This window comes from Toxorhynchites rutilus, chromosome 2, assembly GCF_029784135.1.
Source record: "Toxorhynchites rutilus septentrionalis strain SRP chromosome 2, ASM2978413v1, whole genome shotgun sequence".
Lineage (NCBI taxonomy): Eukaryota > Metazoa > Arthropoda > Insecta > Diptera > Culicidae > Toxorhynchites > Toxorhynchites rutilus.
In genome coordinates this window covers 317,816,572-317,841,947 of record NC_073745.1, presented here as the reverse complement: position 1 = coordinate 317,841,947, position 25,376 = coordinate 317,816,572, and the positions used below count along the sequence as shown (strand labels likewise).

Here is a 25,376-nt window from a genome sequence, read left to right as displayed (position 1 = left end):
TTCATTCATAAACATAAACGATCAAGGAATCAATCATACTCGTACACATTCAAAGTACAGGTACTTGACGCATGTGAGAAACACCACCAGCAGATACGACTTGATCACACGTGCTATACACGCTGAACACGTGTAAAAGGTTGTTTATACTAACTTGCTGCTCACCTAACAAAGCCTTACCACCCACTCACGACAGAGAGAAGGAAAACGAAGCGAAAACGCGGAGAGATCAGCTTATTTTCCTACTCCGCTCGCGATTTTCCCTAACGCAGGCACTTCGTTCAGAACTCCGCGAACGATCTTCACCTTGCGATCCGTTGGCGGGTGGCTTCTTTAGCGAGGGTGTTCCGCGAATCGAAACAGTCTGCGTGTAACTGGAACCGAAGGTGGATGTGTTTTTCCTGAGCTGAGCGGGAAAACTGTTTCTTGATTGGAAAATACTCGCTTCGGTGGCTCCCCACAGTGACGAGTCAACGAGTGGCTGTGGTCAAACGAGACTCTACGGAAAATTAGAAGGAAAAAATAGTTAACGCTGCTTCTAAGGCAGCGCAGTAGTGCAAAGACCATTGTGTAATCGTTTCGACGATGTTGAAGCATTCGGCGAGTTAGTGAAATATAACAACGCGAATGGTGAATAAATTAAGAGTTTTAATTATTACCGCTGGCTACTGGCTATACGCGAAACTTTTGTGCGCAAGTGGAGGCGCCGAGCGAAACTTCTACTTTGTGTGCATACTTAAAGTGTTCGAAGCACAACAAATATCTTCGGGTGACAAGGAATTACTGTCATAACTGTTCCTTCAGCATGTGTTTCCTGTTCCACTAAGAGTTGCGTGAAATCGGAAAACGGGAGAACAGCAAAGTCTGAAGAATACTTCCAGAAACTTTGGGATGTATGGTTATGACAATGCTGCAACTGTGCCTTCAATTTAGAGAAGAGATCGTGGCGGAATCAAGCGCGCGGAAATCAGCATGAATGAGAGGCCGCGACTGCATGATTGAAATTGTGGAGAAAACTCTGCGCCAATTAATAACGGAGATAATCTTGCTTAGTTTGTGGATGTTGTAGTTGTTGACAAAAAATCCGAACAAAAATAAATGGGAGAAATAATTCGTCATTGGATAGATTAGGTTTGGTTTGAGTTGTGTTATTCTCATTGTCGTGAGCGATGAGTTTTCGTGGCCGAGCATGACTTATCGTGAATGATTGATTGTGATTACCTTATATTTTATGGTCCAAGAAGGATCAGTGAAAATTCAAAGTTAAGTTGTGCCGCCAGGAGCAAGAAAAGGTGTAGTTATAGTAATACAGTTGCTTGACCATTCTAGCAAAATGAGGTTGGATGATAGGTGAGTTATCTGGAATCAATATGTACATAAATTTGTTTTTTTTTCTGATTAAATTATGTATCTAATCTCACTTCGTTATAGAGGTATGAGGAGAATGATTTTTTTAACATAATTACTTGTTAGAAATCTCATTCGTAGAATTATTACTGAACTAATAAGCAAGACACAAAAAAAACAAAATGAGCCAACATAATATATCGCAGGTCATGAAATTCCCAACCCGGAAAATCTTTGACCAATTAAATCATCCTAACACCTACATCCGCACTAACCGTGAAATTACGGGACACCACCTCCCCCGAGTCTTCAGGTCGTACATTCTCGGGGTATGAACCTTGTCTATTGGAAATCGCAATCAGATTCGCTGCAAACCAAGAATATCTCGTTCAAACTATGTATTGAAAGGATCATTCCGAGTATTCCGCTTGACTGGGAATAGATTAAATCTAATTGTCCTCTTTTCATCTTTGAGAATGAAGTTCATTTCGTTTGAAAAGCAGCTCACGTTGGGCTATGTTCAATCTCAATTTTCATCCATAATATATATTTTTAAAGTGAACTTAAATTTTCATAACGTTTACAGGGAGTAGGAGTTAGTCTAACAAAAAGATTTCAATGTTCATATAGTCTGTCCGAGAACTATACTTGTTTATTCGCAATTTAGACGGTATCTGACGAGGAAATTATCTACTCTTACTGAACTGTATCTGGCTTTGGGGTCAGTGGATAACGAAGATGTTCCAGTGATGGTGGAAATTTTGTCCTTGGGTACTAAAGTGACCCCGTTAGCTTCATACCACACCAGGACATCCTTAGAATAGTGGCACGAATCTAGGTCCGGCCAGAAGATCGCAGGGCTCTAGTGTTGCTTCAACAGAGAGAGCAGATGCATCTGTAGACACTCCTTGAGATAGATCTGCCTGTTTACAGTTCCGGTAGTCACGAACGGTGCACTGCATTTGTCACATGAGCAGATCGTTTGCCAAATCATGTATTTCTTGACAAACTTTGACAGTTTCTGCTTCCTCATTTCCTCCGGAACATCAAACTTGTGCTGGGCGGTAAAGAACAGAAGCCCCGGATGATGAAACAATGAGGCTTCATCAGCATCTGGGTGTACCGTTTCGTAGCCCACGACTTTCCCACCGTATTTTGCCGTTCATCACGCTTTTGAGCCTTCTCCACTTAGTACGTATGCAGTCCCTCTCCGTCCTTGGCTCTCCGAACAAAACACGTGGACAGATTCAACTTTTTGACCACATCCCTGACCGAAGCGTTGGGATTCCGCTTGAACACTTTCAGGACACACTTGTAATCCTGATCACTAATAGAACATCCATTCTGACAACATTTCTCCTTCCGTTCGATGCTCAGAGTTTTGTAGTAACGTTTAATCACACGACTCACCGTCGACTGCACGATTCCGACTGGTTTTCCAATGTCCCGATGAGAGAGTCGACGTGTTTCCAGGTGCGTGCGCGAAATCAATTCGCGACGTTGCTTTTCGGGTGACGCCATTATTTTCCAATTTTCGAAAAACTGACAGCGATAAAAATACAGTGTGAACAATACACTCTGAACTACTTCTACTCGAACTCAAAGAGAAAATACCCAATGGGTAATTTTCTACAGCGTTTTCCCGTGATGCAATTTGATTTTGGACACCCTTTGAATTCATTGTTTGCATAAACAAAATCATTCAAAACCTAGGCGAACAGTTGATTTATTTATCTGTCTGTACAATTTTCTTGGTCAATCATCTGTTAAGTGATCACTGATATCTGAAAAAGTTTTCTAAGTTAGCAAGATCTTCTTTACATCCAATACAGTGATTGAATACGTTATCGCTTAGTGAACTTTCATGATAACGTATAATAACTGAATTTATTGATATATTTTCATCTCCCACGATAAAACGTTAGTGTTATTTATATGCTGGCCAGAAACTTTCCTGATCATCACAAAGTCGAAGGATGGATGTCTGAATTACATGAAATACGTCAATAGTGATCAATAATACCAAGAAACAAAACAATATTGTCCTATTTCTGTACGTTATTTATTTCTTTCACATTCCGACATCATTCTGGAGTCCAGACATCTAACTAATCACAAGCCTAAAACAAGGCCTATAATTCAGTTCGTCCATAATCGAGGTTTGAACAATTGTCCATTGGAGCTCATAATCAGTTCTACTAATGTTTAGGAAAATATCATTATCTAGAGAACAGATTTTTTTTTACAAATATTCCGGTTGGACTATCTCAAGCTTCTTTTCAAATTCCACATAAAATATCTGAAGTGATGTTTTACATTTGCTTGAACAAATTAAATCCAATTTCCCCTTTAGACCCCTTTGCTTTGTCTATCAATGCGCGTAATCCTCATGCTGAAGACTGTGTCACGATACGAGTTATAAGTGCAAATTGTTTGAAAATTTAGCTAACATTTATGAGAAAAATAATAACAGAAACAGTAAACAGATAATTATATTTAGATGTCAACATTGTATCTTTGATGTCGAAAAGAAAATCATTCTTTTTTTTTATTAAATCGTTTATTTTTACATGCTCAGTTACATAAGTTTAAAAGAGCCAAACTCCTATATGTATTGTTACAAGTATCTAAAAACATTTTTCATTAATTCTAATGTTAATGAAGTAGAGAACCGATTACTCGCGGTTTGCAAATGATCATTGGCAGAAAACATTTAATCTTCGGCAGAAATAATGCTTTTTCGTGTGCTGGAGGGTCAAGTGCGCAAATAATGAGCTGTTTTAAAAGCTTAAAAATGGTTTGTACGTATGGGAGCAGACATCTCTTCCTTTTCTTTTTTTATTTCATTGGGGATTGTACCAAAAAAAAAGTTTAAATGATGTCAATGGGGATCGAACCAAGGCCGGCTGGAATGCAAAGCTGTTTCACACGACCACGCTATCCATATAGCTACTAGTGCTGTTGTATGAAAGTGTGATAATATTACACCTTATTATAAAATGAAGTTGGAAAGTGTTTTCTAAGAGGAAAAAGAAGAGCATAAACGAGAATATATATATTAGGCTGTCAAAAAAGTCCTGCGGTATTTCCGCGAGTTGTCGTTGTAAGCGCGTAGTTCTAGTTGTATTCATTGTATCGAGTCATACTATAGCTTTTTGGAACGGTATTTTTGCGTGTTTTGTTTGGTTAAGTCGTTCGTGAGTTATAGTGTCGCAAATATGAAGCAAAATAAAGAGAAAATCCGACATATTTTACAGTACTACTATGACAAAGGCAAAAATGCATCTCAAGCTGCCAATAAAATTTGTGCAGTTTATGGACCCGATACAGTTTCCATTTCACCGCACAACGATGGTTTCAACGTTTTCGTTCTGGTTTAGAGGTCGTCAAAGATGCGCTACGCTCCGGAAGGCCTGTCGTCGAAAATTGCAACAAAATCGCTGAATTAACCGAGAAAGACCGGCATAGTAGCAGCCGTAGCATCGGCCAAGAGCTGGGGATAAGTCATCAAACCATTATTAACCATTTGAAGAAGCACAAATTTGAAGATTCACAAAGAAGCTCGATGTATGGGTGCCACACACGTTAACGCAAAAAAACATCTTTGACCGTATCGACGCATGTGAATCGCTGCTGAATCGCAACAAAATCGACCCGTTTCTGAAGCGGATGGTGACTGGCGATGAAAAGTGGGTCACTTACGACAACGTGAAGCGCAAACGGTCGTGGTCGAAGCCCGCTGAAGCGGCTCAGACGGTGGCCAAGCCCTCATTAACGGCCAGGAAGGTTCTGCTGTGTGTTTGGTGGGATTGTCAAGGAATAATCTATTATGAGCTGCTTCCCTATGGCCAAACGCTCAATTCGGACCTGAACAGTCAACAACTGGACCGCTTGAAGGTAGCACTCATGAAGAAGAGGCCATCTTTGATAAACAGAGGCCGCATTGTCTTCCATCAGGACAACGCCAGGCCACACACTTCTTTGGTGACGCGCCAGAAGCTCCGGGAGCTCGGATGGGAGGTTCTTTTGCATCCGCCGTATAGTCCGGACCTTGCACCAAGTGACTACCACCTGTTTTTGTCCATGGCGAACGAGCTAGGTAGTCAGAAGTTAGCCACAAAAGAGGCCTGTGAAAATTGGCTATCCGAGTTTTTTGCCAATAAGGAAGCGAGCTTCTATAACAGGGGTATTATGAAGTTGGCATCTCGTTGGGAACAAGTCATCGAACAAAACGGCGCATATTTGACTTAAAACAGATGATTGTAACTAATTTTATGAACAAATGAAAATTAAAAAAAAATACCGCAGGACTTTTTTGACAGCCTAATATATTTCTCTGTCTGGGCCGTGTATTTGACAAACTATACGAGAAATTTTCATATGCTTTCAATTCAATGTGTCTCCAGTTTCGCTCGCTCATATTAGCTCATATTGACTCTAGCATATATATTACACAAATAATATACACGTATTGGGGAGTAGAGAATTTTCTGTTATTTTTTGGCTCATTTAATTATTACAAAATGCCAAAACATGTGCTAAAAATTAACTTTGGGTGTACCATTAGTAATTGTTACTAAAACCTCGTGATTATAAAATAAAATCATACAACCATACTTCTGAACCCGATCGGATATAAAACTTGGTAAGATTTCGTATTTGTAAATAGATTTACTCTACCGGTTTGGTCATACATGAAGGCAGTTTTAATATATTTTAATTTGAATGAAATTTGTCACTTGATGCTGAATACGTAGAACCAGGGCTCGGCAAGGCCATGTTCAACTGAGGATAGTCAGGGGACTATAAAGAAATCCGTCTTTGTATTAAATTGGAAATGAGTTTTTGCTTCTTCCAGCAGTTTCTGCGTCAACATGACTCAACAGTCATTCGGGCGTTTAGTTGCTATCTCCCTCTACGACTCGACTATCTCATTTTATTTCTCCCTGTCAAATGGACTTCATCGCATATTGAAGTGGCTCCCACAGACTGAATTTGTTTCTCTCTCTCATGTATCACGTATACATGTATCGATGTTGGAGTTCACGGTGAGTACACAATGAAGCCATCCATTAATGTACAATGGTCCAGGAAGTGCATTTAAGTGGAAATTAGCATCTAGAGCTCGACAGTTATTCTCAAAATATATGATAAAGCGACAAATATGATAAAGCTCTCATTTTGATGCTGTCAAGAATAAGGTTACCGAAATTTTCGGTGAAATCAAAAATCTAACTTTGTCATCTTTACAGATATAGGTAGATATGTTTCGACAATGTTTTAGCAAACTAAAGGGTGTGTCACATCAAATTGCATCACGGAAAAAACGCTGTAGAAATTCGCCCAGTAGACCGATCCTTTTGAAAATTTTAGACAGTAGAATAAAAACTATTAAACAACTTTTGGCATTTTCTTTTTATTCATACTTCGAGCCCAAGCCCGTATGCTCGCACCTTCCTCTTTACCCCGTCCATAAGGTTCTGTACAACGTCAGGTTGTAGTTTTTTTTTGAACAGAAATCCATTTTCTCTTGAAGTCCGCCTCCGATTTGACAACTTTTGGGTTCTTCCGGAGGGCCTGCTTCATAATCGCCCAATATTTCTCTATTGGGCGAAGCACCGGCGCGTTGGGCGGGTTCATTTCCTTTGGCACGAAGGTGACCCCGTTGGCTCCGTACCACTCCAACACGTCCTTTGAATAGTGGCACGAAGCGAGATCCGGCCAGAAGATGGTCGGGCCCTCGTGCTGCTTCAATAGTGGTAGTAAGCGCTTCTGTAGGCACTCCTTAAGGTAAACCTGCCCGTTTACCGTGCCGGTCATCACGAAGGGGGCGCTCCGCTTTCCGCAAGAGCAGATCTCTTGCCACTCCTTGTACTTTTTGGCAAACTTGGATAGTTTCTGCTTGCGAATCTCCTCCGGAACGCTGAATTTGTCCTCTGCGGAGAAGAACAACAGACCCGGCAGCTGACGAAAGTCCGCTTTGACGTAGGTTTCGTCGTCCATTACCAGGCAATGCGGCTTCGTCAGCATTTCGGTGTACAGCTTCCGGGCTCGCGTCTTCCCCACCATGTTTTGCCTTTCGTCGCGGTTAGGAGCCTTCTGAACCTTGTATGTACGCAGGCCCTCCCGATGCTTGGTCCGCTGGACGAATGAACTTGACAAATTCAGCTTATTGGCGACATCCCGGACCGAACTTCTCGGATCACTTCTAAACTGCTTAACTACGCGCTTGTGATCTTTTTCACTGACGGAGCATCCATTTTTGCCGTTCTTCACTTTCCGGTCGATAGTTAGGTTCTCGAAGTATCGTTTTAGTACTCTGCTGACCGTGGATTGGACGATTCCCAGCATCTTAAGCCAGCGCTACACGATGCTACGAACACCCTCGAATGCTGGACGCTCGATGATTCGACGCATCGTGTAGTCGACTGACGAGCTACGAACCTCCAATGTCGAGTGTCGAATATTCGCGTTGGAAGGTAATCCGTTCGTTGTGGATTACCTTCCAACGGGAGTGGCACGAGTCAAAGGATTTTTGTCATTCGTTGATTCGGCACTCGATGACATTCGATACACCGCTACACGATTCGTCCGAATCTATCTTTGACAGATTGGTTTGTTTACAAGTTTTAGATGAAGGAACTATGAAATTGATTCATAAAATTCAAAATATTCGGCAAAATATTGCAGTTTAATAATGTTGATTTCAAGCATTTTTAATTTACAGCTCGATATCAGTACAATTGCGACGGCAGCAATTTCAATACTCGCATCGTCATCCAGTTTCCTAACGTTTTTGATGGTAAATAAAAACAATAAACATTCGATCCATATACTCGCCGAATGTTTGGACCGAGTGCATTGAATCGAACATTCGCTTCACCGTGTAGCAGAACATTCGTCACAACATTTGTCGATTCATCGAGCCAAATGTTTGAGTCTAACATTCGAGTGAAACGTTGGACGAATCGTGTAGCGCCCGCATTACCGATGTTCCGATGTGACAACTCCGGATTCTCGAAATGAGTGCGCAGGATTAATTCATGACGCTCTTTTTCGTTCGACGACATTTTTCTAAATTTACGAAAAATTGACAGTGAAGCATGGCCAACGTGATCTATACACTCTTATCTGATTATAAGCGAAAGCTGAAGATATAATTCCTAAAAATTAAATTTCTACAGCGTTTTTTCCGTGATGCAATTTGATGTGACACACCCTTTATTTGAAGTTGTGCTGTTTTTCCGAATGCTGTAATTTTTGAGCTTGATTGGGGTGACTTTGGGCCAAACTAAAACGATCGGTTCAGTGTGGAGATTCCACCAACACACGAATAATTATCAGTAAGTACCAACACACTCACCATGTACACTACAGTGGTAGACATTCGTTTAGCCGCACCCTATTTTCCTCAATATTTTTAAAATAAGTAAATTTTTTGTACAGTTTTGCTCATAAGAAAGATTATTGTTTATTTTCATCGAATTCATTCTAAAAAAAAAGTATAAATTCACTTTATGTTTTCTAAGTAATTCAAATATGTGGAATCAGGGTGGACATTCGTTCAGCCGCATCCTAAAATTTCAATGAAAGAAAATTTGTGCGGCAAATTTCGAGTCCAATTAGTAACTTATATTTAGTATGTCCACCTCCATTTCGGATCACTTTGAAAACTCGATTTGGCATAGCGTCATACAACTTTTGAAGGATTGCCATATTGATTATAGCCCACATTCATATAGCCCTGAGACTTGAAATGTTGTCAAATTGTTGTCATTGTTTGCATAGACCATCTCGGCCAAGATTCTCCATAGGTTCTCTATAGGATTGCAATCGACTGCCAGCAGGTCATTCAAGAAGCGGAATGTCCTTCTCGACCAACTATGCCTTCGATTGCTTGGAAACGTGGATCTATGTATAGTCCTGCTGAAAAAAACGACATCCTGGTAGCGTTATACTCAATATGGCCAATCAAAACGTCCTCCAGTAATTGAAGATACTTTTCGGAGTTCATTCGGATGAAAATGAAACAAATGAGAAGCTTGCTGTGATAAGAAACGGCTCCCACACTGTCAAACTTCCGCCCCCAAAGTTTCACTTCGATCTCACGACATTCCGTCGACTTAAATTGTACCAATAGCAACTGTAACAGTCCGGACCATCCAAATTGAACTTTTTTCGTCGGAAAATCTATTCTAGTTTCCATTCCATGTATTGCCGGGCGAAAATGAGATGGTTCTGCTTATGGGTGGCGGTCAGTTTTGACTTCCCTTGAGGTTTCTTTCACATGATGTTTGGTGACTCATTCAAGATGCGCGCAATATGCCCCTTCGTTACTGGAACAACCGATTCTGCCTTAATGTATGAGCAGGACATCGTTTCCTGGTTGCTTCGTGTCTTATTCGACCTTTAAGATGATTTGTTGGTCGTTGTATTCCATATTTCTTGCACTATTTGATGAAATTCCGTACCACTTTCTCAGATAGACCAATTTTTGTTACGATCGAGCGATTAGAAAACTTTTGTTCACTGAATATCTTTATTATTTTCCGCCCCTCTTCCATCAATAGTAGAATTTAAAGGAATCTTTCGCCATTCCTTTAAATTCTACGTAAATCACTAATCTGACCAACTTCTCACGTTGCACATCTAATATTTATCTTGCAAATTGAACATTCTCAAGTATTTTTTCAAAAAACACAGATAAAGGCTTGGTGAATATACGAAAACTCGATTTTTATGCCCTGCGGCTAAACGTATGTCTCGGGAAAAGAACGATGTTTGAATGTTTATATCCACCGATGCCGCCTTGTGTGTGTGTGATTGTGACGCACTTCTTTCAATAAAAGTGACTTAAATATACTATCACTACAGCAAATAAGTATCCCGATAATAAGAACATAAAAGAACATTTTGTAAGTGTTTCAAGTTTTTTTTTTCAAGTGCGGCTAAACGAATGTCTATCACTGTATCAAACTCCGCATGTTTGGTGACAGATTTGATTTCATCATTCTTGGCTCGCGAACTGAACAGCATGGTAAGTAAGATATCGAATAAAGGATAATTTTTGTGGCATTTTTCCTTATTTTAGGACATTCCAGCAGGTAGGGTGGGGTGATCAATGGGGCATTCAATTCTACGCAGGGGGTTTCCACGCCCATTCACATAAAAGTACGTTAGAACGCGTTGTCCAGAAAAAAATGCGATGCATCATATTGAAAAAAAAGCGTTGTAAGTTGCTGTTTGGTCTCTGCTCCGAATGGCTTCTCCCAATTAGTACTTTTGTAAAGCTTTCAGCTTTGCTTTTCATATAAATCTGTATTTTCTATTGGTTATCACAAGCTAACGCATTGCTATGTGGATAGAGGTGGAATTCTCCACATATTTTACGAATAGAGGCTACGTTGTGAGTTTACTCACGTGTACGAATGATAGTTATATGATATTTACACATTTTAGATAACCTTTCTCATAAGTTTGATACCTGGCCCAATGACACCCCCCTTAAGGGGTGACATTGGGCCAATTTTTGTACAACTCCTGTGAAGCGAGTTTTCATTATAATTCAACCAATCTTGCATCACCTGTAAACTTAACTATGATGATTATATCAACATGCTTCAACATGATGTTGATGCTAAAATGTGGTTGTTAGAAGGTGACTAACTAAAACATATGTTTTTTTGTTTAAAAAAAAATTTTCCGATGTATGGAGGACTTATTCATTTTTGTATCGGCTATTCCAATTTTATTTTCTAGAATAGAAAAAAACGTTTTTAAGCGAAATTTAATTTTATGAAATTTTTTTTTTCAGCGCAATTTTTTTATAATTTGTTTGATAATTATCAAAGGAAATTTTAAACGATTTTCTATTTTTAGTTCTTTGACCAAAATATTGTAGCTATTTTAGTTTTAAAGATTGACATCTTGGTGAAATTAAAAAAGTCACAGGAGGGTTGTGTCCGAGACACGACCGCATAGTTGACGTAGGATTCCGTTCGGTTATCTGTTACATGCTGATTTTGGATATGTTTGAAGAATTACATTGTTAATCTCTTGGTGGCCCTGAAAAGGGCCGGTTTGTCTGGTTGTTAGGTATTCTTGGTTCACTCCACCAATGTCCATAACCGAGTGATAATGATAGAAAGATGGTGATTAGTCATTTGATGGTGCGTATCACGATAGGAGATGCCTAAGTGGAATGAGATATGATGAAAGCCGCGCTCTGTGGCCCTGGATGAGATGGCTCCTGTGTTATGTATGGATGAAATAAAGAAAAACTCATAAATGTAATATAAGATAATCATCACTATCGAACACAATTATCAAGTTTTCTTACCAGAAAAAAAGTGTTGTTTTATTATAGAGAAAATATATTTGAAATGGAAATGGCATTTTCGCTTTAAACCCAACGGAACACGATGCTACATGCCTCAATGCGAATTTCAATTGGACAATAATATCGGTCATTGATATGAAATTTCACGAAGCAACCAACATAAAAGTTCCAAATTTAAAGTTTATTTATATTCTATCACACATAGGTTTTATTCAGTTCATTGAAATATCATTCTTCAATTAATCCATCGAAAGATTCTTATTGGAACGAACAAAAAAAGACGGGTGGGTAATGTCGGGGACATAACCGGAGTGACGTAGGACTATACAAAGGGGACAGCTTTTGTTAAATATATATTTTAAATATATTGTTTTATTTTCTTCTCCTACGTGAATACCTACCTATCTACCTGAAAAATGGATTAGTTTACTATCCTCTTTATGAATATGTTGATGGTTCTGAAAAGAACCTTTGGTGTTGTGTTTTTGTTATCACTCGATATTCCCATCTTGTTCGGTTAAACCTTCCTGTTTAGCTATTGCGTTTGCCACTCGCCACAGCTTTCACAGTTGGAAAATTTCTTCCCATCCAGCTTGTGACATATTTTACAGTAAATTACATTCAATGGCACGTCGCATTACCACCACTCAGTATCGGATTGGAGGTAATTTTAACCTGTAATTGAACATTTGCGATGACAGTGGTACAGTGTCAAATTTCAATGTGGGGTCATAATTTGGACCCCGAACTCTATGTTTACAAAAATGTCCAACTAAATATGTCGCATTACAGGTCCGTCCAATTAGCTAAATGTCAAGATAAGTGTAAATTACTGTACTTTCAATCTAGAAGCAATTTAAGAATTGGTGAAAATCAATAAGCTCAGAACAACTTCCAAATTCACATACTCATCATATCCTGGCAAACAAATTATGAAAAAATCAATTTGTGTTTTATTATTATTTTGGATATTGTTTTAGAAAGCATTGTACTGTATTTCCTAAACTCTTTTTTGGAAGGTTTAATGGCCCTGAAAAGCGCCTTGTTTTATGGAATGGTTCCAATTTAGAAAACTTAGTACTCGTGGTTTTGAAAAAAAAAACATTTCGAACGCCCTCGATGCCGCCTTGTTCTGGATTTGCCACCAAAGCAGTTTGTATAAAGAACAAACTTTTTTCTTCTGCTACCTGATGCCGTTTTGCGATTGCGTTTGCCACTCGCCACTCGCTGCAACTGCCTGTTGTCTTGATGTCCACCGAACCGAATGTGTTCTGTTCCGAATGCGGGTTTTCTTATCGTCGCGAGCAGCTTTGCCAGCTAACTCGATCACTTCGGCGGCCGAAACTATATAACGCCGGCTAGGTGGACTGGTGCACTGGTACTAACGCGCTCGGCCTAGCTACCCTTGCGGGGAACTCCAGATCAACACGGTTCGAGCGGGATTTTGCCTTTCCCTTCACTTTTCCTCCTTTACCATGTCCAGACATGGCTGCTTGGGTTGGTTTGTTGATGTGTTGTGATGCAAACCGATGTGGTGTACGGTTCGAATGAGAATGATCGTTACGGAAGGAAGGAAGGTCTTGTATTATAGAGACTTTAAACTTTTGCAGTTCATTCGTCTCTAGCCTTGAGAAAGGCCCTTTGAAAACTCTACTCTACTCTATTACTCTACTCCAGCGCTACCACCCCTGCCCTCTTGCCTTGAGAAAGGCACTCGATCCCTTGCCGTCCAGCTCGCCCAGCAACGATGTTGTCCAGTCGGTGTCCACACAAAGAATGATCGTTACGGCAGCGGAGCGGCAATTTTTAAGCTGACTGGCTGGCTCGAGAATTACGCATGTGTGAGACTGCGACCAATGTTTCGTTCATTTTTTTCTTTTTCCTTTCCAATCGTGCTTCATTCTATTTCGCTGCTGCAATGGTTGCCCGTTTTGGTCGGTACGATTTGAGGAGCACAAAATGGACCAATCAAAAATGGGCACATAGTGCATTTTGACAATGCTTGATATTTCACAATTATTCAATTATTTATCTCAAGAAAAATGAAATGTAATTCGTTATGATAGATGCGTAGATATATTTCCTATCAATTGATGCAAAAACCTTTGCGATCTATTGAGAAATGCTCGAGTTATAAGCGTTCCAAATCTTGCATTTTTTTCTACTTGTTCAGTGCCTAGATCTCCATTTCACCCCCTATATCTTCCGGTTAGACGTAGTCCTACGTCAAAAAATGCATGGGCCCTTTTCACTTCAATATTCAATCTGAGATGGCACTGTCAATTTGAAAACGCACGAAAATTATGTGCCTCCCATCTTCAGGCGTTGAATTTTCTTGAATTTACAGCATTTCAAAAATCACTTCAAATTTCGACTTCGCACTGTGTTTCTCTAATGTTTCATCGAGTGTATTGCAAATTAGTGCTATTAGCATTGGAATGTATCGGACTGTTTACAATTTTTCATTCTCGTTGAACTATTCCGAACCGTTCGTTCCTCAAACCTTCTTGCTATATTCCCGATCAATTGTGCATGTACCTTCTAAGTCAAGCATTCCGCGGAAGTGACCTACAAACAACAGTTTAAACCACCAATACAAAGCAAAACCACCCACCACGAAACAGTCTACTTTTCATGCCAATTTGTCTTTGTTTGCCCTGTTCGATTCGTTGTAGGCCTCAGGGTGTTTCCTGGGCGTTTGGGAGAAACGCAACTGTGAAATTCGTCACACCGCAACGGCTGCTAGTGTCGCAACAGTCGCCTCCCGGTGTGTTCTAGATTTGAACCTGCGCTGAAAGGGGCTTTACCGTCTTGCGATCCCAGCCAAACAATGTCTAACGGAGTTCTCCATTTCTGGATGCAGTCTGGTAGAACAACCATAACAACGGGTTTGATAGCTGGAGAAAAGAGGGTGTATTCAACGTGACGATGGTGTAATGTTGGTTTTGGATTCTTCCACTTTCGTCACCTTGAAATAATAATAACTGCAGCGAGGCATGAGCAAGGCAATTAAATACAGAAAATGTTACGCTAGAAAAATGTCTGAGTTTTTTTTGTATTCGTAGAAACTTATTAGTCTGAATACAAAAATTCAGAGGTAAGTATTATTTCGTGTAATCGAAATCCCTTATAGTCTAAATCGATTTTTTAACTGAATCCACTAACTGAATATTGTTGAAAGCATCTTTAGTTCGACGATTATAAAAATGGTCCGTCTAATTGCACCTTGACAGATGCAACGTACCAACGCTCATTCCACTTTTTTTTATATTTCCGAAACAATTTCCCACCTCAAGGGCAGCCTTGGGGGTTATGCAAGCATTAAATTAAACCTGATTATGGTTATTCCGAGGGGGCAAATAAACAAAACGAGCACACTTTACTATGGTTTTGCATAGGGAAAAACTATCCCACAGGCATAAGAAATACATCCGCCCGCTAGTAAAGGTGTGAAAATTTCAGAAAATCTGCCACTCAATGAGGTCTCGAGACACTTTCGTTCACACTAACTGGGGCAGCGCGAGGTTGAAACATGCGCTAATCCTCCGCTCTGCTTCACTGAATTCGCTATGGCGTATGGCTGATCAAGCGCAGGGCGATCCTCGTTTTGTCACGCGTGATTGCCGAAGCGGATGGCATTGGGTTGGACGGAGGAGGAGGAGGCGGATTCAATTGCGGTGCACTGTAACGATGATTCGTGTGCACGCGGTGACGCGACTTCATAAATAATAATTATTATTTCCCCTTAAAGGAAGATTCCGATCTCTGAATTTCTAATCCCATTCTTGAATTTTTCACAAGCGTGGAAAGGGAACATCGTGCCGGTTGTTGGTGGATGGGGTTTAGCATTTGTAACGTAACTAATCCGAAAAGCCGCTCGATCAAACTTGTTCGAAGTGAGTATAAAACTTTGTACACAGCTAAACCAGCTAATGATCATAAGGCATTGACTGGTTTGGACTGGTGAAAAGTATAGCTATGATTACAAACTTCGTAACGTGAAGGGAGTTCATATTTTTTCAGTAGTATTCTTGTAATATATAGAAAACCTTGAAAAAGCTTGCCTATTGTATAGACAGACATCTGCACCCAGAAATAGAGTTCATTCATTCGTAGATTCACCTTGATACAAGATATTCACTAAACAGCGTCATCACATTATTATGAACCTATAGACGAATTCCATGCCAACTCGACTGGCCGTTGGCAGCACCATCTCAGATAGCAGTGAACCGTTGTGGGTGTAAAGACATGGGCCATTAAAGCAACTTTGCATACTTGAAATATTCGAAAAATAATTAGACAACATTCTGGAAAAGGCTAATTTTTTTTCTTAAGTTTTTACAAAATTATATAACTTAAAAACTATGATACCTACCAAACTCATGTCAAAGGATGAAATTTAGGAAATTGTTTAAATTTTTACGAAAAAATACCAACATTTTTTTGGAAAAAAAATTCGCTGAAAAAAAGTTACTTTAAAAATGAAAATTCATTTTTCGACAAAGTTTTAGATCTTATAAAAATGTGAACTTTTGTCGAAGACGTCAACTTTCTATCTTTTATAGTTTTTGGAATATAAGTTATTTTTGTAACGAGACTCCTGAAAAAAATAATGTTTTGCTCGTAACATTTTTGTGTGTAAATTCTCACGTTTGACATGTTCTTGACATGTTTCCAAATAGAGAAAAAAAACCAGAGCGTGTGAATTGCGATAATTTATGCATAAAAATGTTACGAATCAGACATTAATAGTATTTTTTCGAAGAATAAAATGAAAAAGTTGTTGTTCGAAAATTTTTTTTCATGTAAATGTGCCAATCATCCGATGTATGGAAAACTTGTTGGAAATTCTAAATGTATAAAAGTACTTTTTTTCAGAATTTTGAAAGCATATTTTTTCGAGAAAAATGAATTTTAATTTTCAAAGTATTTTTTTTCTGAATGAAATTTTTTAATAATTTTTTTGATAATTTTTAATGAAAACCTAAGTAATTTCCTACATTTCATTCTCTGACCATCTTTCTGTAGATGTTATAGTTTTTAAATTAAGATTTTTCGGAAAAAAAGTTCAAAACCCCCAAAATTAAAAAAAAACCTACAAAAAATATCGGACCTAAAAAATTTTAGTCAAAGAATGGAATGTAGGAAATTATATTGGTTTTCATTAAAAATAATCAAAAAATTTTTCGGAAAAGAATTTCATTGAAAATAAAATATTTTGAAAATTTAAATTCCTTTTTCTCGAAAACATATTAAAACTCAAATTAGAATTTCCAACAAGTTTTCCATACATCGGACGATGGGCAGATTTACATGGAAAAAGTTTTTCGAACAACAACTTTTTCATATTTTTCTTTGAAAAAATGCTATTAATGTTCAATTCGTAACATTTTTTTTGTATAAATTATCGCATTTCAAATGTTCTGCTAACTTTTCTCTATTTATAACTTGTCAAGAACATGTCAAACGTGAGAATTTACACACAAAAATGTTACGAACAAAACATTATTTTTTTCAGGAGTCTTCATACAAAAATGACATATATTCGAAAAACTATGAAAGATAGAAAGTTGATGTTTCCGGCAAAAGTTTATATTGTAACAAGATCTAAAACTTTGTTGAATAGGATAAGTCGAACTAGGATAAGTTGTATTTTTTTCAAAGAAAACATGAAAAAGTTGTTGCTCGAAAAACTTTTTCCCTGTAAAAGTGCTCATCTTCCGATGTATGGAAAACTTGTTGGAAATTTTATTTTTAATATGTTTTCGAGAAAAAGGAATTTTGAATTCCAAAATTTTGTTGGTAATTTTTTTGTGAAAATTTAAACAATTTCCTACATTTCATCCTTTGACAAGAATTTTGTAGGTATCATAGTTTTAAAGTTATAAAATTGTTGTAAAAAAATAAGAAAAAAAAACTTGGCTTTTACCAAAAAGTAGGCTAATTGTTTTTCGTATATTTCAAGTATTCAAAGTTGCTTAAATGAACCATGTCTTTACACCCACAACGTTTCACTACTATCTGAAATGGTGCTGCCAACTCCTAAGACGAGTTGGTATGAAATTCATCTAAATTTTAAAATATATAACATTTCAGAAGTTGAAAAATCGAGCTTATTGCTTTGTTAGTAATAAAGAAAATGTTGAACATTCAAAAATCCGGACACACAAAAAATGCTGCCATTAGTTATTCCATGAATAGGTATTTCAAAGTTTCATAGAATTTTTTTTGAGAGTGTATAAAATCACAGTAGTCATTTGTAGCCATGATAAGATCATTCGTTTACATCAGGGTTTCTCAAAGTGGTCGATATCGACCCCTAGGGGTCGATCTCGGCTTTCCAGGGGTCGATACAAACTGATTTTGGGGGTCGACGAGGTCAAAACATCGACCCCTATTAAATAACACAAGTTCTCATTTGAAACCTTCAAAATACTGCCTAAGTTGTATTACGCGAATCAACTTGTTATAAGAATGACTAATATTTTAGTAGAAATTAAAACAGGTTGGCTTTTTAGTCGACCGGTTTCGGGCTCGATGCTGTAATCTACGGGACGATGTCCGACTCTAAAATATCAGTCATTCTTATAACACGATATTTGTAGTAAATAAATGAGTATTTTTTCATGCTTTTAAAATAGATTTTTCTCTATAAGAAATATCTTCGATGGTACAGATTTTTGGAAGGAAAAGCACAGATGAGAAATATTTATTTTTAACATACATCTGGTACAGATTAAAATGTTGCAACAATGGTTGATAGTAGAGATCTGAATTTAGTGTTTGGCCATACGGAAGTAACTCATAAACAATGATACGGAAGTAACTCATGAACAAATGATAATTAAGTCCCACCAAATACACACTAAAACCTTCCTGGCCATTAGTCCTGGTTTGGCCACCTGCTGCTTCACCATGCTTTGACCACGATCGTTTTCGCACAATACTGTCGTGTGTGACCCATTTTTCATTCCCAGTCACTATCCGTTTGAGTCTTAACTTTAAGAAATGGGTCGATTTAATTCCGTTTGGTAAAGGCTTCTCAGATGGAAATATTATTTGATATTATTACATATTAACAAGGCTCATCGTTCATAAATTCGTACAAGATTGGAAAATCGGCAAGTAAAAAAGCGTGAACTAGTTTGTGCGAAATAATGTGCTTGAGTGTACAAGTCTTTCAGGCACGTTTTGACTTGTGCTATATTTGACACATATATTCGATTTAATGGGAAGCAGTCATGATCAAATTCAAGTCGAAACATGGTCCTTTTATTTTGCTGTATAAAATGTTTGCAAGTAGGTACCAAATTCTGAAAATCTGAAGCTTTTAACTTACACACTGGTACAGAAATGAAAGACGTAATCCTATATCAAAATCCATGCCAAAGCAAGATTAGTACTGTACAGTTTCCTTTGTGTATATTGTGAGAACGCATTATCAAGCTTCATCGGAGCTTAAATGATAATACACTCATCTATTCATTTAATTCAAGAGATAACAAAATATTCACCGAATTTAATGTTTATTTATTTACTTTGCTGAATTTCGTTGGTTTCGTTCGTTTCGTTGAGTAAGGTCTCTAGCCCTTTATGAGGCCGTGGCAACTATATTGTCACCCACAAAAATATTTTTTTCGCCGCACTTCGAATATTATTTCAATATTTTGCTTACCCAAAAACTTCTAAAGGTATCTGGCAATACTCCTCTTTTTTAGGTTGCTCAAAATTCACGATATTAATTTGCGAGTCATTTTTATGTAGGAAAACCGCGATTTTAGAGAACCGGCAATAAATTCTATTTAGTTTCGCTGAAAATGCAACATGTTGATAAGTTTTTCGCTGTAATCGTCTTATCCAATTTTCATGCAGTTTTTTAATAAATGGTGTATTTGATGGAAAATTAAAATATTCAATTTATTCTTTGTAAGTCTATATAAAAAATGTTCTACTTTTCAGTCTGTTTTAATTTCAGTACAAAAACATAGAAAACACTTTTTTTGTAAAACATTTGGCGGATTATTTCGAAACACAGTACACAGCACACAGTTGGATTGAGCGAAACAGCATTCAAATTCTGGAAAGCATGATTTTCCAAATATATAATTGAGGGGCTTAGAATGCAAGGGGTGTAAGTGACTTGATCGATTTCTCTTCATCAACTTTTTCTTCAGTTAATAACACAACTGCAAAAACGTTCCAATTTGAGTTTGCTATAGAATCCGATAGATGAGGTTCTGACCTATCTTCCGCATTGTCAAATACAGCTGGGAATGTATTTGCAGCTAAGTTATGACCAAAAGAGAAAGTCGATGTAGAGAAATCGATCAAATCACTTACACCCCTTTCATTCTAAGCCCCTCAATTGAAGTTTTTCGTAACATGTCCGTTTTACCCCCACCTCCCCATACCTCCTTTAAAACGAAACTCAAAGTTCTCATCGGGAGATGCGGTAATAATGGCAATAATTTCGATCCTATGCCCAGAAAGCAAAGGAGAAGGCTAATCAAAATCTGAGGGCAAATTAACGTACACTCAAAATATTTTTTTTTTATTTCTTTCATTTATTTGGTTCAAATTAAAGTGAACACACGTTTTGATATCTTTTTTATTACATTCTTTTAAAGTTTCAATTATGAGAGAGATTTATTTATAGAAACACGAAATACATTTGTATTGGAGAAAAAAACAGTAACAAAATAGTCCCCACTTAAAAAATCGATATGTTTTCGATAAGTTTCCATCAGAAAACATCTCGATTGTTTATGTTTTGAAATTTTAACATGTTTTGAAGCAAACGGCTTCAAAACATGTTAAAAAACATGTTCGCTGTACACGTGATCGCTTGTGATTCAGTTGAAAACATCAAGAGTGTAGTGATTTCGAAAGCAATTCTCTCGCGTATCCGAAAATGGTGGTTAGTAATGTGCAAAACATTGAATCGCATCAGGCTGTCGCTTGGAAGTACAGTATCAGCAAGGCAGCGTTGGGAAAATTATTTTGAAACTAAAACGTACAGATCAACGGTGGATCGCCCTGACAATAAGCGCAAAACTAATGCTAGAAAGGATACCAAGGACACCAAGTCCAAAGGAACCCAATAGTAACTGTTCGTGAGATCCACGAAATTCTTCAATTGTCAGTTTACGGTCGAACTGTTCGTCACCGTCTCTAGCACTTTTCAGTCACTATTTACTTTCGAACTCATTTTTGTTTAGGATTTTTTTTTTCAAAAAGAAAATATATAAGATGGCATATGAAAAATGACTGCAGTGTGTTCATTTTTATTTGAACCAAATAAGTGAAAGAAATTTAAAAAATTATGAGGTAAGCAGTTGCTCCATTTATAACCCAGAATCACAGAACCAGTTGTATCTCGGGATTGGTTCAAGGTACTACACATGTTTTTCTATCTAAATGTAGATAATTCATTGTTTTTGTTATTGTTACAGTTTTGATTAATTCTCGTACTGTTCTTCGGATACCCTCCTCAGGAGTTTGGACTCTCTGTTGGTCAACCTCAGTGGCCATTTAATTCCACGATCTCCTCATGGCTGTCCTTTCTGAGCCTTTATAAACGGAAGAAGACGTTCCTGTCGGCATTCTTTCCTATACATTTTCGAGTCTATTGTCTTGTTTGTGGCGAGGACGTTGGCTTTTTGCCTTTCTGAGTATTTTCTATTTATACAATAAGTATCATTGGGACGTGGGACCGACACTGACATTGTGCAAACGCTCTGGATGCGAGATGAATGGAAAGCTCAGCAAAAGCAATTCGGAGCTCAATGTGTTAATTGACGCATTTAAAGATCGCTGACTGCGTGAACTAATGGAATTTGTGCGGTTTTTTTGGGCTTTGGGTATTGATAATGCATTGTTTTCCTGCTTAAATAACTTTTTTTTCGTGTTTGCACCTCAGTTTTAGTACATGCATTAAGCATTATCCGCGATTTCGTTATTCGCGGTGACTTTGTCAGACTAGCGATGTAGCGATGGGAGTGTGAGCAGGTAATTTAGAGATTGCACAATGAAATTGAGTTTATTCTCAACTGTTACCTTTAATGGCTACTAATGTTACAAAGGTACAATGTCTGCAACCACAGGTAGAAAAAGAGAATGATCAAACAGGTTGATGTAATATTTCCTTTCTACGCTACTTATTGGATAATCGTATTTACCCATCCCCAATAGACGGATTGAATTGAGCGCGCATCCGATTAATCAATGATATGCGTTCCTCCATCGTTACTCATTTCATACTCCAATTGAACTAAGCAAAACAAAACAAATTGAATAACATCCGCCCACGCAAAAGGCAATCATTGCTCTGAACTATGACCACTCAAACGACTTTATGTTGGTTATCTGCATATGCAAGCCAATGCAACCTGAGCTTATCCGTTTTCGACAACAGTTTCACGCGTTGTGAAACAGAACACAAAGGAGGAGCAACCGAATGAGAAGACTCCCTTGAACTGGTCCATCCAAGAAGTTAAATACGCCCATTGGTGTAGGGAAGCAAGAAAAAAAATCTAATAACAACAAATATCTCTCATTGTTTCAGGTTACGTCACGTCGGGTGGTGTGCTTTCATCATAGCGGTGGCACAGGTGAGTTATTAGTTCAGTAGGGCTACTTCGCCTCTGCCCTAGGCCCTGGGTGGGCACCGGTGGTTGTGGCACTCAAGACGCAATTTTTAAGATAGATGTTGGTCCATCCATCCGCCGGGCGCCGGTTAACGAGTGCGAATGCCTTGCATGAAAATTGGAGCATCTGGTTTGAGACATGCGTCGATACAACATGTGTTAGCTCAATTTCTACGTGAGTTTTGTTTATGTTTATGGGTAATCATCTCATTTGGATTAGTGGATGTCAGTGTTTTTGGAGTTTGGTTCTTGTAACAACATTAGTATATGATTAAAAAATTATTTGCCAAATCTTTGTTAGATCAACGGTGTCATAATATGCTATTAAAATGCAACGCTTATACAATATCTAAGGCGAAATAATCAGGACGTGCCAAATAGCCTAAACGGTAGTGGAATTTCTACACTCATATTGATAATCAGGCACTACAAATGGCTGTCAACACCTCACTGCTCCTGACCATACGCAACCAAACCCATGTTAACGACGTTCATTTCCACCACAGCGTGAAGTAAAATGGAAAGTATAACAAAAAAGGCTGGCTTGACCCAGTCAAGACCGCTGGGCTGGGCACGATTCTCTAACCGATATCTTTCTTCGCTCGAAACCATCGGACCAGCGAATGGATGGCCTTACTCTATATCCGAAGTCGAACCCACAAACCAACTGAGGAAAGTAGTCCACATTCCATTGTTTTGTTCCTCTAAAGTCAGCATGAACTGGACGATTATGTAACACACAACACACCGCGTCACTTCCACTCAAAACTTTGGAGTTATCTCCATTGACTAATGTTGCATATTCGGCGAGATGCGCAATCGAGAGGTTCGTCCATAAAGTTCATGTTGACCGTGTCAAAACAATAGAGGGTTATAGACGATTATTTGTGTATTTCGTTTCAGCTGATTCCATTAAAAGCATATTTTTTTTGGCGTGGTTTCATTATTTCAGACAATCGTCATAGCTCAATCCACGGACAGTACGAGTCCGGCCACAGTACTCCCAGTGAATTACCAAAGCACAAACAACGACACGCATCAGAATCTCCACAGTGCACAGGGACTCGATTCAACGGCGGATCTCAGTACCGTAAATCGAGGATCAATTTCTTCTACAGTTGCACCCAAAATTCAAAGGAAGCGGGCGAACTCCGGCGGGAAGGTAAGATATACAATTTAATTTCATGATTGACGATTAGTAATCCGATGGCATTTCGTGTGACGTTCTTGAACTTCAATCATATGAATATGTGCAAAAATTTAACGCAAAAACATTCTAACTTGATTTATCGTTACAGTGAATAGAAATTCAATATTCAATATTCAATATTCAATATTCAATATTCAATATTCAATATTCAATATTCAATATTCAATATTCAATATTCAATATTCAATATTCAATATTCAATATTCAATATTCAATATTCAATATTCAATATTCAATATTCAATATTCAATATTCAATATTCAATATTCAATATTCAATATTCAATATTCAATATTCAATATTCAATATTCAATATTCAATATTCAATATTCAATATTCAATAGCAATTAAGGGGGTAGTACACTATAGGCTTGAAAAAATAAAAAAAAAATAAAAAAAAAATTCTTTCTTAAAATGTTCTTCTCTTGGATGTCTACTTTACTGTAGTTTTTATCCCAGGTTTGTCCGATGCTCCGTTTCAAAGTTACAAGCCAATTAGTGGACCTAAGTCATTGCGTAAGGTGCGCGGATCCAAATATTGCTTTATTTGCATCATCGATTTGAAGGTATTCGTAGCTGTTCTAGCTATTTCCCGCTTATCCCGATCAGAGAGCTTCGATTTACGTGGAACTCTCTCCTTCTTACCGTATCCTTGACGATTCGCTAATAAATTGAGCACCACTTGATGGGATCGTTCAATTTCTCTGATACCAACATTTTCATTGTGAAATGCAATGCATTTTCTTTCCTCTCTCTCCGCAATCTATGGTAGTCACCAATACTTACACCCAGAATATACATTGAAGCATTGTTTGTTTACAATGACACAAAGCAGCAAGATCATCACCTGGTTTTATAGAAGTTGGACAGAGTGTATATATTGAAAAAATCAAAAATGGTTACTTTATTGTAGTGTCAATGACATGCATTGTTGACGTAGAACTAACGGATGTTCAATAAAAAATGGGAATGATTTCAATACCTTTCTATAAAAAAAAAGTAAAGAGCGTATTGTTTTCTCACCGAGAAAATTGCTCTCTGGGCTCTCTAGAAACGGGTTGCTCGTTTCTTTTCGCTCGGGTGCTGCAGTTCTATCAAAAATGGCGTTGAAACAACAACCACTCCGTGAGCGCGTTGTACGGTTCTTCGAAACGCGTGAAAGTCAAGGAAAAAAGTTTACAGTAGACCACTTATGCCGGTGAGAACTGTTTACCGGACCCTAGCATCCCGGAACGTCGTGTGGAAGACCGTTAGTGGCCGTCCTGCGAAGATCATGACGAAAAAGAGGAAAGAATCTCTGAAAAAGCTGTTCGACAACAATTTCGACAATTTCGTTGCTCCCACTTTTTACATCCACAGAACTCTCAAGCAGGAGGGCATCGTCTGTCGGAAGAATACTAGGTCCCCAGGGTACACGGACGAGCAAATAGAGACCGTAAAATCTGAGTGCCGGTGGATGACGAAGAATTATAGCAGGACGTCGTTCGTGCTGGGCGACGAGAGTTATTTTCCGCTGTCAAAGTCTCACATTCCCGGCAATGACCGTACTATACCATCGTCCACACCTCCCGGGGTGAAGTACAAATACCAGCATAAGTTTGAGAAGAAAGTTATGCTGTATATTGCAAACTCCGACAAAGGGATTTCATAGCCCTGGTTTAACAAGCCGGGTGGCCATCAACCAGAAGGTGTACCAGGAGAAGTGCCTGAAGAAGATTCTGATTCAGTTCTTAAAGGAACATCATTCTGATGAAAAGTACGTTTTCTGACCGGACAAGGCGTCTTCCCAAAACGCCAAGAAAACGTTGGTGTACCTCGAGGGAAAACAGAT

At 38.3% G+C, this 25,376-nt stretch overlaps 1 protein-coding gene across 1 annotated transcript in view; it reads left to right on the top strand.

Annotated features, from left to right (window-relative positions):
* The first annotated feature begins 379 nt into the window (after window positions 1–379).
* The window catches only part of LOC129765583 (uncharacterized), a 55,132-nt gene continuing 30,135 nt past the window's right edge, over window positions 380–25,376 (top strand). Inside the window, exons 1-3 of the mRNA XM_055765991.1 lie at window positions 380–1,350; window positions 22,254–22,299; window positions 23,288–23,497. Of these exons, the coding sequence (XP_055621966.1) occupies window positions 1,334–1,350; window positions 22,254–22,299; window positions 23,288–23,497 (273 nt within the window). The 5' untranslated portion in view covers window positions 380–1,333. The remainder of the gene's footprint in view (window positions 1,351–22,253; window positions 22,300–23,287; window positions 23,498–25,376) is intronic.